At 36.0% G+C, this 17758-nt stretch overlaps 1 protein-coding gene across 1 annotated transcript in view; it reads left to right on the top strand.

Moving 5' to 3' along the window:
* PLCE1 (phospholipase C epsilon 1) overlaps nt 1–17758 on the top strand; it is a 122047-nt gene that overhangs the window by 39270 nt on the left and 65019 nt on the right. The window contains exon 2 of the mRNA XM_065746152.1: nt 2022–2307. Coding sequence (XP_065602224.1) covers nt 2022–2307 — 286 coding nt within the window. The remainder of the gene's footprint in view (nt 1–2021; nt 2308–17758) is intronic.

Here is a 17758-nt window from a genome sequence, read left to right as displayed (position 1 = left end):
ACATGCCTGTATAAGTAGCAGAACCCAATTTTAAAAATATTTTGGAAGTTAACTGTGGTTTTGAAAAGTTAAATTATTTTCATAAACTAAATATTTTTTTAAAGAAGCTAAAAAAGTCTAATTTTGTCTACTGTGTGTGACATGCTCATGATCTACGTATAAGGCAAGTCCAGCAGTGCACCTTGTGGAAAGGTGTGTCAAATGGCCGTGCTACAGCTCCCTGCAGACACTCACCACTTGCAGGGTCGATAAGAGTAGATATTCTTTATGAATAAAGGTAGATATGTGCAATGTTCTTTCTGAGAGTCAAAAAGTTCCAAAAACGTGCTATACTTCTAGTGGAATTGAGTTATATAAGTCATAGGCACCATAAAAACTTTTAAAAATTATTTTTGCTAATAAATATCAGTTCTCTTTTTGAAATCCTTTCCTTACATCAGTAGTTAATAAATTATGACATCTTGAATAAAAGTTAATGTTGTCCCCAAGAAGTTTTGAAGAAAACAAAGCCAAGATAAGATGTGTGCTTTATGTCATTGTATTTGATTTCTTGTTTTATGGCATAAACAAACCAAGAACTTGTTAACTTCTGAGTTTAATAGTGTTTGGAGAGGGTCCTTGTGGAGATGGGCAGTTGACCCCACACTCAATGACAGGGACATGCAAGTATACAATAGAAGTGCACATGTGTAGAACTGCATGCTGGAAGCTGCTCACCTCCCCTTTCTTCTGACTGGGCTTTGGTCTACCTCCCTGGGAGTGTGGGTGCTGCTGACATGCAGCATGCCCAGGCTGTGCAAACAGTGTCTGAGCATTTGACCAAGCACATGTATGCTTGCAGCGTAGAATTGGATGTGCTTTCTGCCATGCCAGGAGTTACCTGGATTTTCTTGATATGAGGGTAAGAATAGCAGAAAGAGGCCATGAATTGCAAGAAGTATTCATTGTACCATCAGCTTATTTCCTTTGGGCATCAAAGGAGAAAATACATTAAAAGCATACATTTTGATTTACTATGTTAACAAAAAATACCTTGTGAAAATAACTATCTCAGGCAAAACCAATTTATTTAATAACATTGATTTAATGATAGGATGTCAGTTGTATGCATATATGCTTAGTGTCTGGGGGACAGCGCCCTGAAAATTGTCTTGGCATCAGTCAAAGTAAGAGATACGACTGTCTCCTGTGTTAATTTTTTTAGTTTAGAAGTTTTTTACTATGCAATTACAAATCATAGAAGTTGAAACAAATTATTAATGTTAATCAATAGGTCAACATACAAGAATACAAAGAATCAAGTCTCTCCTTGTATACTAAATGAAAAGATTTCTTCCAGATTCTTGCTTTGATCATTAGACTCTTAAATAAGCAAACATTACTTAGTTGCTAAGCCACAGACTGAAGTTCATTAGTGTGTTAGCACAAATATTGGAAAAAGAGTACTAAACCAATATTAGATAGAGGACCTGTGCGTAGGCTGGAAGTAATGCAATGAACATGACACCAGAACATTTTGAATGATTGCTCACAGTGATTAAAACCATTTCTGTTTACAAAAACCCGCCCTACTCGGTAAGAAAAAGTGCAAACCCTGAGTGGATCTGTTTTTCTGCTACTGATATCTGTAAGACTTCACTGAAAATACAAAATGTTTAATAGCAGTATAAATACTTTTTTGTATATACTTTATTTTAAATGTTGACCGGATGTATTGCTCTTTTTGTCTATTCATGATCCTGAAAAACAGTTTTCAGTAGAATGCTGTTAACTGTAGATTTAAAGCCAGAATGCTGTCATATTTAAATAGCCAGTGTGAAAAAACATTGCAAAATATCTGTATGTCTGTTCTAGCTTCTTAGATACATTAGGTTTAATGTGTAAATGCAGCATTTAACATAGTACCTTCTTGCAGAGTCTGCTGATCTTTGCATCAAGTCATGCTAATTTGGATTTTTTTTAATCTTTAGTTTGTTATCCTAAGCAAGCAGACTAACTTCATCCTTTTTCATTTCTCACAGATCCTCAATACAGTGAGAGAGGAAAGAGCAGAAGACATCTTTGAGTATTTTCCTCATCTGTTGAGAAAACTCCCAGCCTTAGATACAGCCTGTGTATGCAGAGGTGGTGGTTTATGTGTAAAGCCATGTGCAACAGGTGCTTTCTCTCAATATCGTGCCACTTTACGGAGGACTGCGCTCTCTAACTATATAACTGGTGCTTTACTAGAAGCTACTACATCATTAGGAGCAAGAAGTGGTCTTCTAAATATCTTCGGAGGATCAACTGGAAGAACAATGCTTAAAGGTAATAAAGATTTAACATTCCCACCTTGTCCATTGTAAGTGCAGGGAGTATTGCAAAATACTATATAATATTCTGTATTTTATATATTCATATGAAATCAACAGGTAAAAATATTTTCATGTTCTCAAAGGTCTTTATTTGCAATTCATTCTCTGATAATAAGTAAGTAAATTTAAGTAAGTGATTTAAGTAAGTAAAATGGAAAAGATTATTACAGAACAGACACATTTTCAACATTTTTCTTACTGTAACATTCTTGTCTGCATTCGAAGATAATGCTGAAACTGTTGTTAGGGTTCTCCTTTCTATAATATTTCTTAGTTATGTGAAGCTCCTGTTCATGATACAACTTGGTTTAGGACTTCAGAAAGGTGTATACTTTACACTTAGTTCATTTTGTTGTCATTATGCAGATAGTTGCCAGCAGAGAACTGTCTGATAAGCATATACGTTTGATAAGCGATTAACTGTTGGTCTTCTCCTGGATTCCTCATCTTCCTAGGATCTGATCATTTGGAATATTTGGGGGTATTTTCTATGTGTATAATATCTATTGACAATGGATGTTATGTATTAACATTCCATGCTGATGGTCTTAAATATGGACTGAGGATTCCCTTCAGTGATTTAGTGCAGTCATTTTTGGAAGCTGAACTAGAGAAAATGCCGGCTTGTTATGAATTAACTGCATTAGAACAGGATTTTTGTACGTAACAGTAACTGTCTTTTAAATTAGTTTGTAATTAGTGCCTAGAATATTTCCTAGACTACTGAATTAATCTGGGGATTTGTCATCACGCTACCTTGTAACAAAAAGAAGTAATATCTCAAGATGTACCATTGTAGAATTGAAGTATGTAGATGTATTTTCCAAAGATTTACAATAAAATGACAGAATCAGATAACAAAGTTTTTCAGGCAAATAGTGATATAATTTGTATTCAGATCAAGTTTTTATACTTGCATCCCAGTGTGTGGCCCTTTTCAGTTTGAAATAGTCTCTCTTCAGGTAACTCAAATGTGTGAGAGTGCCTGTGGTGATAAAAGAACAGGTACAGATGACACCTGAGTGAATTTCACCAGTATGTGGAGCCACATAACTAGGCTTCACATATCCTCTGAGAGACAGAGGTATGTATAGTGCACTGTCTTATTTTGATAGGGTTTTTCATTTTCCTTTTGTTTGCTTTTTTGTTTTAATTTGTTTTGGGGGCAGGGAGATGATTGCTTTGGAAAAGTAAACATATATATTTCTGTGACAACTATGGAAGACAAGGCTAAGGGAACTGAGTTGTGTTCTTGGTGGTGCAATGTGATGTACCTTCTTCCTAAAGAGTGGGAAAAGAGAGCACAGGGGTCTGATATCCTGGACCTGCTCAAGACCTTAAGGATGCTTAATCCTTAGTTTACAAATGTCTTCCTCCCAAGAGGCATGTTGCCACAGCGCCTGATAGGCCCTGCTGGTGACTGTCACTGAGGCCCGAGGCAACAGTTTTTAGAGCCTGAGGTAGTACCTGCACATGTTCTTCGTGTACCAGGAGACTTTGCACTGGATTGGGGATCAGCGCAATGCTCATGCTCATATGATTTGGTCTATGCCTGTGTTGATGTTCTGAGCTCATGCAGTTGAGACCTTGAGGGAGAAAACTAAAATATTGAACTTGATTTGCAATTACTGCAGAAGTGTGTGTAGGGAGTAGAGGTTCGATTTGGTTTAATGTCATTATCTCTGTTGAGGATGAGATAGCTGTGGCTTTTGGATATTAAAATTTTCTGAATATGGGAGGTCTCTTTTAAGGTATGTCACAGTGATATAACTGAGAAGTGACTAAGATGCTTGTAACAGAATCCTTCCTAAAATCATTTATAGAATGTTACTTGGCAAACAGAGACATCAGCATTAGCAAGGAGCCCAACAGTGTTGTGAAGTTAGAGTTGTGTTTATTATTCATAGCCTTTCAAGAAAGACATAACGATTCTTAAAAATGTTATTTTAGTCTGTCCAACACCCTCTCTTACTCCTGGATTTAACCTCAGCTTTCAATGAGATTAGTTTCCGGTAAAAAGTTTCAGTTTATAACACCTCTGTTGTCAAATGCAGCATGGTATTTATTGTAAGATGCAGCATGTCATCTGACCAATTCACTTTATGTTTGAAAAGCAAATAATTACGTTGGTCCTAGTGTTTTTTAATATGAAGATGTGTCCTTCAGCTGGTGGTTCATTGCCCTCCAGAAATGGTTCGAACTTGTGCATTCATCACCTTGCTTTCTTAGACAAGATAGCAGTATATCTGAGTTATTTGTCACATGTTACAGAGAGGCTGGGGAGATGATAATAAGAATCTGCTTTGGCAGTCGGAGGTTATCAGTGACCAAGAAGTCATTTCAGTGTTGTGCACTGCCCTGAATTGCTAACAGCAATAGAAAATTAGCATTGTGTCTTTTTAAGTTGCATTTCTTTGCATCTATTAGCCTGTCGAAGAAAGGAGGGCATTGATAGCATGATAGCGTTTTGCTTTTACTATTTTGATCAGAATGCTTCTTGTGACTGTGTTTCACAAGCTATGACAAAAAAAGGACAGACTTTCAAGTGTTGTGTGAGAACATAAGTCTTAGAATTCTTCCTTTAAACTTGTACTTGAGAAAGGATTTAAAATTTAGTAAGATGTCATGGTACATTCAAAGGTCTGAGTACAAAGTCCCAGATCGAAATGCAGCAGAGCACTGATCTGTTTCTTTCAGAAAGGCAGAAATTACAGATGTGTCTGGCTTGTGCAGCATAGAGACACTTGACCTCTTGCTGACTCACTGTGGCCCAAACTGAAGTGCTCTCATGATGCAGGGAAATACCCTACAGTAATTTGTCTGAGAACAAGTTAAGCAACTGCAGCTAATAGTCCTCCAAAACATCAGCTTTTCTGGTGTTGGAGGCAGATGACGTAGTGGTAGTTTGAGCATCATTGCACTATATCTCACTGTAGAGAGGTAGGCAACCATATTAATGATTTAAGCTAAGTAAAAGAGACCACTAGTGAAAATTTAAACACCAATAGCACTGTTGTAGGTGGAAATATAATGTGTTACAAAAGCAAAAGATTCTCTACGTCATTTCAGTATATCCAGAAGTAATTTGTGATGTTACATAGGCATAAATACAACTTGCTGGACTATCTAATTACTATTTTGTCACTCAGAAATTTTAACTCAAACTTAAAATTGTAGAATACTAAAATCATTTGAGTTGGAAGGGACTCTTGATGATCTAGTGCAATTCCCCTGCAATGAACAGGGACCTTTACAGCTCAGTCACGTTGCTCAGAGCCCCATCCAGGCTGATCTTGAAGCTTCAGTTTATCGTCTTTCTAAAAAATTTTTTTGCTTTAAAAATTAAATATAATGATTTCCATTCCAAAGTTGAAAGAGGTGGGACAAGCTCTTTGTCCAGGGCTGGGAGTATTGTTTGCTGACTGTGTTCTTTTGGAAGGTCTGTTCTTGTGCTGTCAGAGAAACATGAAATGCTAGAGGAAGCAGAAAGTAGAAAATGTGTAACTGTACTGAAAGGAAAAGTTGAGAGATTCACTATGTGAATATAATCCATGCAGTTATTTCAGTGAGAGAGATAGCCTTCTGTTGAGAAAAGGTTTCCATCAACCTTGGAAGTTAGGAGTTACTGATGCTTTTCTTTTTTTAATGAAGTTCATTTATGGGTTTACTGTAGTCATAAATTCAACAACGTGATTGTTAGTTGCAGTAGAATGTCACTGTGGCAATAGGACTAGGCAGCAGGCTTTGAACCTGGTTGCTTCTCCTTTTGATTTCGTGGGAACTATGTTTTTAGTGCCTGTTTTTAGCTCAGGTGATACATAGAATTGCACCAAATTCTTCCACTTGTACAGTCTTTTTGCTAATTTCTGAAATTAAAGAAGTATGCAAAAAATATATTCCTTTTTTTTTGTCTAGAACATAAGGACTTGCTGCCATACTTTAACAAAACTTTTAAAATAACCAGCGTCGCAACAAACTCTTCTACTCTTACCTAGTCACTGAAGCACGCATGATAGCACTTGTTTAGATCTCTAACATTCAGACTTGGAGTAGCTGCTTTCTTCAGAGGTGAGTGGGAACTGTCGTTAAAAATACTCTAAACCCTTGCCTTTCTCTGTACAGTAAGAACGATTCTAAATTGTTCTGATCACTAGTACACCTATGAAGCAACAAAGGAAGTTTTCCTGGTAAGAAAGACATAAACAATTTAGAAATTGAAGCTCAGACCAGCAACTTTAGTTCAGTCTCAATGCAGTAGAAAGCTAATGCCCTTGGGACAAATAGTGGGTGGACTCTTGAGTTCTACACGCAGACTTCGAAACATGCCAGACCTCCAAACCAGAGCTCCAAGTCACGTGAATCTCAGAATGAGAGTCTTTAAGAACGGGTGTAGGGCCTGCTCTGTAGCAGAGCAGCGAGGCTGGAAGCACTGCTCTCAGCTGGCTCCCTGCTGAGGAGCTGCAGCTCAGGTCCTGCTGGCCCAGGGGCATTCTGAGAGTGGGCTGTCGGGAACCACCAAGGCTTGCAGTTCCCACAGCTGGTCGGTGAAGTTCACATCCTTGTCAGTGTCTTTGTTACAATAGAGAACATAATTTTCACTTGCAAGTACTGAAGACATTCCAGCTGCACTCTTTTAGTGTCTGTATGTAATTCAAAATTTCTGGTTAGTAAGAAATTTTGGGAATGTCTTTCAATACAATTTGGATTGAAACCAAATTTCTTTCCCTGGAAAGGAAATCCTGCTTCTCAGCCTGTTCTGTTTCATGCAAATTAATTATTATAGAAGTTTATTCATAGTTGTTAGAGCCAGAATTTTCACTGGAATTGGATTAGAGGATATAGTTATTGTTGCAGTTCATGTGTTGTTGCTTTTTTTTTTTTTTTTGTATATATCCCTTACTGCTTTTTTTGAGATTCCAGAGCACAGTCACCCAGAACTTATATAGAGACAACAATTTTTGACCAAGAGCAGAAGAAAACTAATTTGTTGTTTATATGCAGGCAGGCTATATTGTTCTTAAATCTACTGTTTATGCAGCAAGGTTTTGGTAGTGAAAAGGACATTGTTGGCATAAGGAATTAAGCTTTGCCAGAATTGCTCTTCTCACACTTATGGCTCTTTTAGGGTGTACAAATATATGTTTTGCTGCAAGATGGAAAGATACCTAATTGATCCAGGCAGTAAGTACACTGAAAAAGTTAACTAATGCAAGAAACCTGAGTTTAAAAAAACAAAATAGAAATGATTTCATGTGTACAGTGTTTCCTTTGGACAGAGCAGGTAACATACACATGGTACTGAAAGTATGTCTGTATGAATCTAGATATCCTAACTGATGTATAGAGCTGAACAGTTTAGAAACCACTCAATTTAGTATATTTTTGTATAGATTTTGGTTCAATTAATATTATTGGCAGTTTGATGTACAGTCCTTTAACTTCTGCAGGTGAATCTGCTTCCAACAGTACTTCTGTTGGTAGCCTGTAGCTGCTGCTCCCACCAGAAAAGAACATGTACAGTGTGATTCTGCCACTGTTGTGAGAGTTGTGTTGTAAAGAAGGAGATGCAGTATATGTCTGTGGATGAGTGATGAGAGAAGGTTGGTAGGGCAGGCAACAATTATAATTTTAAAACCACATTTTTTAAATGAGGAGTAATTATTCTTCAGAAAAAAAAAGAAATGAGATTCTAAGTGCAGATGGTTAATCCCTAAACTACTTATTATTGTTTATTATTTTAAAAGTCTGAGCATTTGTTTGAATGGGCCTTGTAAAAGTAATTTCCATGGGAACTTTTGAAGTGTAGAATGGAACTTTTTGGAATGTTTATGTTAGCGTGTCAATCAGAAGCAAAAAAAACCCCAAGGACCTCAAGCCTCCAGATGACTCAAGAGTCATCTGTAAAGATTCTGTTGAAGTTCTGTTTCTAGGAAACAAATTAGAAGAGAATCAACAATTGTAGGATAATGTTTTGTTTTTTTTTTTTTTAACTTATAATGAGACTTCTTATTTTTGGTCAAATTCTATGTTGCAACTTATAGTTTTCTTCTTAGAACCGAAATTATTCTGATTGTTTTCTTTAGATTTTCAGACATTCACATTTATAATTAGTGGAAAATTATGTAATACTGACCCTATTGCAATGAGAAATATTTAACTGGATGGTTAATTTTATAGGGAAATAGCGTTAATAAAATTGATATTTACAAATAAAGTCAAATTTGAATATCTGTGTCATACCCCTATAATAGTCCTTATACTATGATCTTTAATGTGAGTTCTTCAGAAATCTAAGTGCACTAGTTTTCAACCCGAAGTTGGAAACAATCCTAAATTACTGTTCTTAATCAAGAAAGAATACTCTGGTGTTGTCAATGAGAAAACAGTGGTACGTTGGCTGTGTTCTCTGATAGTTCATCCAGTAGAGGTTTTTCAGACAAGACATATATTAACCGTATAAACAAAGTGACTCTAAGTGTAATACTTGCATTCCAGGTCTGCACAGATCACTCCCTTCAACTTCCTGGGGAAATGGAGAAAGGTTTCTAGTGGCAGCATATTGTTTTTCAACCTTGTGTACTCTAGCAAATTTCATAACAATTTTTCTCACTGATGTAGCCCTGCTGCTTGTGAAAGTGATGTAAACTGTGTAGACAAGGCTAAGGTCAGAATGAAGAGAAGTCATAAAAATGCGGGAGCCAGCCATGGATGGCTGCTTGGATCAAGGCATAGTTTTGGTGCCCACGTAGCTTGCCAACGTGAGGACAGCCTCAAAGTCTGCTGTCTTTTCAAGTCCCACAATCTGTAATTTCTTTACAGTTATATGCATTTCTGGAAGCCTCAGGAAGGTTTTCTTCTTCTTTGCCTTTCAAAGAAACTTTGGATCCTTGCCGAAGTCATAGCCCTTTGTCCTGCTGCAGCCAGCACTGTTGGTTTTATTGGAGGCTGCAGCACAGAGCGCAGTGAAGCTGTGAAGGCAGGGCATTCACTAATAAAGAAATCCATGCCGCTGTTCTTGTAATGCTTCGGCTGAAGTTTCCTAAAACAAAACTAACTCAGTTTATTACTTTTGGCCTGTTTAAACAACACTGATATAAATATAACTTGTGCAAAAGTTTGGGTGTAGGCTCTTATTTCTTCTTATTATTTAATATATTTAAGGACAAAAATCCAGCAGAATTAAAATGGCTTTTGTTTATAACTCCGCTGTCAAAATCAAATGCTTTTAGTCTTAGCAGGATGCACGCTACTCTTTAATTTGTAAACTTCCTTCCATTCGAGTCCCAGTGTTACAGCTTTTATCTGGGGAGGTGGGTAACCTGACCTTTCAGTGTGCGAGCCAAATGCATGTCTTCTTCATGGCTTACACAAGGCACGTCAGTTATGCATTTTGCCACAGTTTGTAGCTTTAAACTGAGCAGCTGTTGCCTGACTGTTAGTTTGGACAAGTGCAGCGCGCAGGCTTTGGACGGTGTTGGAAGTACCTGCTCTGCTGGCATTTTAGGAGGAATCTGAAATTCCATGGAGGACAATTTCGCTGGTAAGATTTACATTTCTCTGGCCTGTAATACAAGGATCTGATTATATTTAGGTAGTTTTATTTCCAGAGTCAGAAGTGGAGTAGGTGGACGTTTTCTAATCTCATGTTGGATCTATAATGTCTACGTTTAATAACGGTGCTTTAAGGACACTTAGAACTCTTGCTCCGTGGAAAATGAAGTAGGGATTAAATATAAACAATATGAAATAAAAATGCCTCTCAGATTTAAGTGTGTATTTTATATTTCAACTTGTTTGAAATAGAGTGTAATATCAGTATTTGTAAGTTGTTTAGATATACTTTGCATTTATTTCTTTCACATTGCAACTATTTCACTATCAAGTTGTCGTGTGAAATTCCTTGTTTTCATATTCTATAAAAGTGAGTGACTATTGCTAAAAATACTGGTGTAAATATGAGTGTCAGATATAATAAGAGTTTTAAGAGCACTAGAAACAGATAATTTTTTTAATTATTATTTCATAGATGACTCAAGTTTTACAGGTTAGTAACATATTTTTGCATGTAAATCCACTCTTGATTTTTCTTTTCCTTTTTCAACTCTTGCTCTTTTGTCTTCAATTTACAAGTACACACGTATACTGAGTTTATACATACCTGTAACAAGTCTGTTTTTTGTGGATTCTTAAGGCAGATGATCTCCTTTCTGAAAGACATGAAGGCATATAAAAAAGCATATTAAAAAGCCTTTTGCTACTGATTGGCCATAAAAAAACACCTATATTCACATATACAAAGCTGTCGTGTGTAACTTGAATGAATGGCAATAACATTTTACCCTGTGTGAAGGATGTCCTATGTGCTAACCCTCCTGTTTCCCTGAACTGGCTGTTAGATAACAGCTATGACAAACATTCACCATCCAAAGAGCCGGTACCTCATTGCAGTAGAAAGATTGTATTGGTTGTCAACACCTTTATTCAGTGTCACCTTCAGTGACTTAGTGCAGGAAAAAAAATAATTATAAAATGCCCTGATCCTTTTTTGGCTGATTTGTAATGTTTTGGTTTTGATTTCAGGTAGAATGATACACGCATTTTCTAGGAAATAAGCCAATATGAGAATTTTTTGCTAGTACATATTTTGTTTGAGTTTTGTTTAAGGGACTTCATATTGACAAAATTTTCTAAGTATGTTCTTTGGAATAGTTGTTGTGTATAAAATGCATTACTGCACATTTTAATGATTCTGAAAGAAGTAAATTATCATTGATATTTATCAAGAATGAATTGAAAATATTTTGCTTACAAAATAGCAAAACAGTAATAAAAGATCTGGAAATATGAAGCTAAAAGAATCTTTAAATATTTATTGTGAATATTTTAAAGGTTTTGGCACAATTGTACAACAATGAAATATTTTTATTTTTAATTGATTTGTAGTGGGTACAACAGGTTTTATGCACTTTTCTAGGTTTCTTTCTGAAGTCGAGTTCTTAGCTCTTGTAGAAGGGGGGATAGATCTAATGCTGTTACATTAGGTTCCCTCTGCCAACCCCAATCACCTTTTCAATCTCCTTTTTCTCTACTTCTTGGAATAAAGCAGAGGTACATACCTTTTGACTTAAGCATATTGTTTCATGGAAAAGTGGTATCTTCTAAAATTGTTATTCACTGGGGAAAAAAGGACATCTCAGTCTGAAAGAAACTGAAGTCTTGAATGCCTTTTACAATGTTACTGTTTGGTTTAGGAAATATTTCGTCTGTAGTCGTGTAATTGTATTTGCTTCTTCAGAATTAAATTGAAAAGCTCTGAAAAAAAATTGAAGAAAAATTTCTTGAACATGAATATTTATTAGTAACAGTAGAGTAGTTATTAGACTCTCATAAACACGCACAGTCTTTTCTGTAAATTCTTGTGATATTTTTGAAAATAAATTCTCTTCTTCTGGGTTTTCAGAGGTTGAACAAGTCAGATTGGCAACACTGTTTTTGGACCATGATACTGAAAATAACTGTCTAAAGCCATTGTCTGTGTGGGCTTTATGTAACTGCAGTTTGTTTCTGTATTTGTAGGTATTAATATGATTTCCCTCTAGCTATGGAACTGCAGCCACAGGAACTGCTCTGAAAATTTTACTAATCTCAGAAGGGCATAATGTGGCAAACACCCAATTTTATTTTCATGTACTTCGTCATCCAGTGGCCTACAGGCTATTATGACATGAACAGTTCCAAGTAAGAAACCAGCACAGTTACTAATGTGAAGCCTAAGTGATCAAAAATTGTTTAGAATGGTCAGAAAAGGGTGATTTTGCTTCATTTCCTGAGAAGAGTTATTTCTGGTTATCTCTGGTTTTGTGTCAGTGTAGGAGCTTTCTTAACTGAGGATAATGCAATTAATATTTTATGAATTTACTAGTGGTGTTATATGTTAAAGTACTGTGAAATAATACTGTTACTCTTCAAATTTACTATTATTTTAAGAGAGTAAATGAGCATTAGAAATCACATTTTCTTCTAGGTTTCAGATTGCTGTAATATCCTGTTATGTTACTTTCATGAAGTAGAAAAGATAATTTAAAACATATAGTACTCTTTTACGTTATAGGTAAGGGAACTGTAAATGTAAACTTCCTAAAAACTGTCACATACTCATTAATTTAAAATTATGCCTTCCAATTCAATTTGTAAAGAAAAAAAACAATATTTGAGTAGTTTGGAAATTCACTACATTTATTTTAATGCAAACAAAATTACTTCTGTTCTGTTACTTCTGAATGAAGAAATGAAATTGCAGCACTTAATTGATGGTAAAATACAATCAATATTCTATTATTTTATTTCACAATGACAGAATAATTTTTGGAGCCATGACAATAAGAGATTTCTGCTACTGTACGAAAAACAATCTCAGTCTTTGTCGGAGTGGAAGGACTAGTAAAAATAGCAAAAAACACTTGTTGATTACAGTGCCTTACAGACTTTCTGTTGGTTAATTATGTCATCTTTTGGTAATGTGTTTGCATTTTTACTGGAGGGCACAAAATGAGCGTAAGAAAAGCCATGCAGGAGTTGTTTCACAGTTGATGAACAGCTTTGAGCCCTTTTTTCAAAAGAACATGGCCCAAAGAAGCTGTTGATGCCACATCCCTGGAGTCGCTCAAGGTCAGGCAAGATGGGGACCTAGCAGCCTGAGCTTGTCACAGGTGTCCCTACCTGTGGCAGAGGTTGGAACTGTCTTTAAGATCCCTTCAAAACCAAACGGTTCTATGATTCCATGGGATACAGATCAAATGGAAGGAATTCACCTCAGAGCTTAAAAAAGAGCAAAGTTAGAGAAAATGTTGTCAATGAAGAAAGACTGAAAACAGAATGGGTTTACTTTATAGAGAAAATACAAGAGTTGCATGATAAACTTGAGACTGTAAGGAGAAAGTAAGCAGACTGCCCTTTGTGCCTACTGGGTGTGAAACAACAATAACAAGAATGAAAAACAAAAACAAAAACAAAAAAACCCTCAACTGCAAATAGCAGTATTGTGATGGAAAGGACGTTTGGTGGAGAAGGGAGTCCAATCAAATTAAAGGACTTCTCTGCATGGATGGCAGTTGAGGAAAATGGGTGTGGGTAGTGTTGGCTGGCAAAACCACCAAGACAGAAGTAGCAAAGGTTGTGAAAACAGAGGCGCATGGACAGGGGACTCGTTTACATGAAAGAAAAGTCTTGTGGAGAGAAAAAAAATCAGGTCATTGAGTGGGTGATGGCACAGCAGAATATAGGATAGGAGGTCAACAGGAACATGATAGGGAAAATAAGCCAATTCATAAATTATAAAGCTTACGGAGATACCTATAGCTATTCTCAAACATGCTTTATAAAATGTCATTTGTTTTAACTCAGTAACCTCTATTTTAAGCTCAGTAGTTGGTAGACAGTAGTATTCATGCAAAGCCTTTGGAGGAACCCTTAGAACAACCATCTACCTGCTTTTTCCGGTTGTCACTGATGCTTCCAGTCATAGGTGTGTGACTTCTTTCTCATTTGAGCTTGTCTGTCATCAAGTACCAACTGTTTATCGTTATGCTTTTTTTGCTGTTGAATTAAAATCTTTAAGAACTGATTTTTTTTCCCCACTTGAAATTTTATAGCTCTTTTGTGCATCCTCTGTGGCTTGTTCTCAACTTCAGAAAACAGAAGATGGATCAATCCCTTTTGGCCATCTCCTTTCTTTACCACCTTAAAAAATGTGGAGTTTTGTTTTGTTTCTTGGTGCTGTAATTGTAGTTATTCTAACGCTTTGCTCAAAGCAAGACTTGAGGCATTTTGTCTACACAATAGTTGACAAAGTTTTCATGTTAGGGAAGGATGACAAACACCTTTTCCTGTACAATCTGATAAAAGCTAGTGACAAAGACACAATTCATGAAGTAAAACTATATTAAGTCTTGTGACTGTTTAGCAGAGGTTTGGTGTAGTAGGTGAAAAAAACCATGGAAAAGAAAAGAAATAAGTAATTTTAGTTTTACTGGTGACAACAGTATAATCTATATAATTATGCTTCATTTACTTGAACTTAATTTTGTCTAACCATATCCCTTCTAATTCAGCTTATACTAATTCCCAAGTAACATGAGCTAAACAAACAAAAATATAGAATCATTGCTCGTAGCCTAGCTGAATTAGAGCTCACTACTGAGTCTGTAAAAAAGCTTTCTTGGGTAAGTAGTATTTGAATCTCTCATATTTAAGGTAGGAAGAAATAGGTGATGCTGTCAAAATGCATATATGTTGAAATCTCTGTTACAAAGTCAGAGTTTGTTTAATGCTTTGTGTAGTTTGTTGTTTTTACTCTCAGCTTCCAGACATGTGCCTGCCCTGTTCTCTGCAGTTTGCTGTATTTCACTAATCCTTCCATGGTTTAAACTTCTGAGTCATCAAACAGATTTGAGTTCTAAGGCCAAATGAGGCAAGCGAGCTCATTCACTGTAGTTCAAACGCATCCTGAGGAAAGAAACGAAGTCTCAACTCTGACATCTCAGCAGTTCTTGCGATTGTGCCGAGTGCTTTTCAGTAAGCTACACTATTTTTGCTGCCTCAGAGCTACATGTTCTTTCCTTGACTTCACAGTTTGTTAGGCATGCTGGCATTTCTGTTGGGATAGATGAGTACTTCAGTAGTAGTGGTCAGCTTCTGAGGAAAACTGTCAGGTTTCCTCAGATCTGGGCCCATACCCGGTACTCTATGACTCTAGGAGTCAACTAACAATTCAGACGTGTTGTTACTGATTCTCCTAATAAATTTGCAGATCAACTTTTATGTATTGTTAGGTAGCTCTATAAATAATTCGGGTAAACAATTTAATTACATTTACTGGATCCAAATGTAGGGAGACAATATAAAAAAAATTAACTGATGGTTTCTGTTCTGATCTCTGAGTGCATTACATGAATGAGTGCGTCTACTGAAGTATATTTGAAGCAGTTGAGAATCTTATGCGTTATTTTGTTGATTGCTCTAATCTATGTGAATTTGAGTATTTCATTCAATGGAAATGTTCTACATTCATTGACAGCTGGGGTATGTTTACTGTGTTGTTAACATATTTGCTTTCCAGTACCTTTATGGATAGTTTTTAAGTGCTGTAGTTTGTTAATACTGCTGTACTTTTCAGTTACTGAGATTTTTCTTTCCGTATAGGAGTAGCAAAAGCTTCAGTATTTTCTGACAAGTTTAATTTTAGGTCACACCACTATATTCCATGGAAGATCAAAGATGCTCCACCATTTGTTGACATATGTGTGGGTGAATTTTGCTTTTGGAGGTAGTAATTTCATATGTGTATTTATGTAGGTTTACCTACATATTAGCCATGCATTTTTTGACCTCTTTCTTTTTTTCTGAGAATATAGAAATATAGACAAGAAAGGCATTTTACTAGCTTATCAAGAAGTACAGTAAGATTTTTTTTAAAGAGTGTGCTCATGTGGAGGTAAACCTACATAAATACACATATGAAATAATGATACATTTTCCTTATTGTATATAATTTTCTTATTTCTACACTCACTGACTGTACATTGAAGACAATTATTTGCTGTAATTAATAGTCTTTTAGCCATAGGTGTACATGTTGAACATAAGAATCTGTTGCTAGCTCACATGTAAGTGACTAGAATTAGAAGCATTTCTGTAGTATGGGTTTACATCATGAGGAAAATGTTCATAAGGTGCTATCTTGGCCCAATCAGTTAGCAAGTAGCAAAATAGCCAGTGACATCAGTGGAGTCAGGATTTTATGCAGTATGTTTTTATGTTTGAGTTAATAAAATTTTAATCCCTTTATGTCTTATCAGGATTCATTTCATTGCATCTAACCATCCTTGACAAAAGTCAGTCTAGGCTAGATTAAATTACTTTAAGTCATGTATAATTCAAATGATTGTTACAACTTCTTGTCATTTGCTACGTGACAAATATCTGTCAGACTTACGGTCAGTGATATCTGTGTAGTGTCTACTTTCTGTTCGCATGTCAGAAGTAACTGTTGACCCAGCTATGCTGCTCCTTAGACATAATCTTGCAGTCAACACTAAATTCTCTGTTGCCTTTAGTAAAATTCATGGGTACTTGATAGATCACCTGGCTATGTCTGGACTGTGCTGCTGTCATGGTTCTTACTGGAGTGTTGAGGTCTTGGGTACAGCCACAGAAACAGTATCCTTATGTTTTCTGTGCTCTGTGTGGGAGGGTCATGTTGACCTGGCCTGAACACAGGTTTTGCTGAATTTAATTTTTCTCTTACATTTTAAAATGTCATACATGACTTACTGTGATGGGAAGTTGCAAAATCATGCTAATCCTTCATAAATAAATGCACTTATTTTCCTTAGTTTCCCATCATCTTGCTTGTACAGGAAACAGAACTTGCTAAGAATGCCTGCTGTTAAAACTCATTTGAAAGTTTTCTTGTAATTGAGTTAGTTAAATGTTTTCATTAAGAAATGCTTCCTGCATTTACCTCTTAAAATTTGTAAATTGCATTCTGAAAGGTAGAAAATATTTAATATATTCTTTCATTTGTGTGAACATATTGTGCAAGTTTGTTCTTTACACAGAGTTAATTATGAGAGCTATAGTAATTATTTTTCTACACTGGAAAAGTACATTCAAATTGCAGCTTAGGAAGGAATATGAGAGAGGAATAACTAGGAGGACTGCTGCTGCTCTAGTCAGAGACATTGGTTTGTTTTTCCCAGATTAGACAGGGAAGAAAAAGAAATTACTTCTCTCCCGAAACAGTGGTAGGGCAAAAATTAGATTTAATTCCTGTGTAGTTACAGGGTTTGTTTTTCTCTGACTGGGTTCCTGGGTTATATTTTAACTCCACATGTTAAACAAAACAAAACAAAAACAGCAACAAAAAAGCACCAAACCAACCACTTAATTTATCATGCTTTGTAAATTTGCAGGAATCTAATTTCAATAAATACAACATATTCACCAGTGAGTTTGGAGGAAGGAAGATGTACACTGATTGACTCAAAAGACAATAATCACACGTTAGGAAAAGTTCGTGTTCTCCTGCACTGACTCTTTTGTATGTGCTGTATGGGAGGTTACCTGAGATGCTCTCCAGGTGTCTCTGGCTACCTGGGTTGGCAGATATTTCTGTGCTTCCCAAGCTTTCAACTAGTGTGATTCCAACTGCTTCTATCTTCAGTAGTAAAGAATGTATGTGAAAGAAACATGTTGCATTACCATTATATTTTTAAAATTTCCTTTTAAAGCATTTGTAAAGTAACCAACTTTTTGATCAGAAAAGTACTTGCAGAACTTAGCCCATTGTATCATATATCTCAGAGAAAGAGTAAAACCTGTTTCTGGTCGTTTGTCTTCTTTTT

The sequence above is a fragment of the Cyrtonyx montezumae genome, unplaced genomic scaffold, assembly GCF_038088225.1.
Source record: "Cyrtonyx montezumae isolate F1298 unplaced genomic scaffold, pur_monq_1.0 scaffold_4, whole genome shotgun sequence".
NCBI classification, from domain to species: Eukaryota; Metazoa; Chordata; class Aves; order Galliformes; family Odontophoridae; genus Cyrtonyx; species Cyrtonyx montezumae.
Note: the sequence above shows the minus strand (reverse complement) of the source record. Positions and strands in the feature narration are given on the sequence as shown.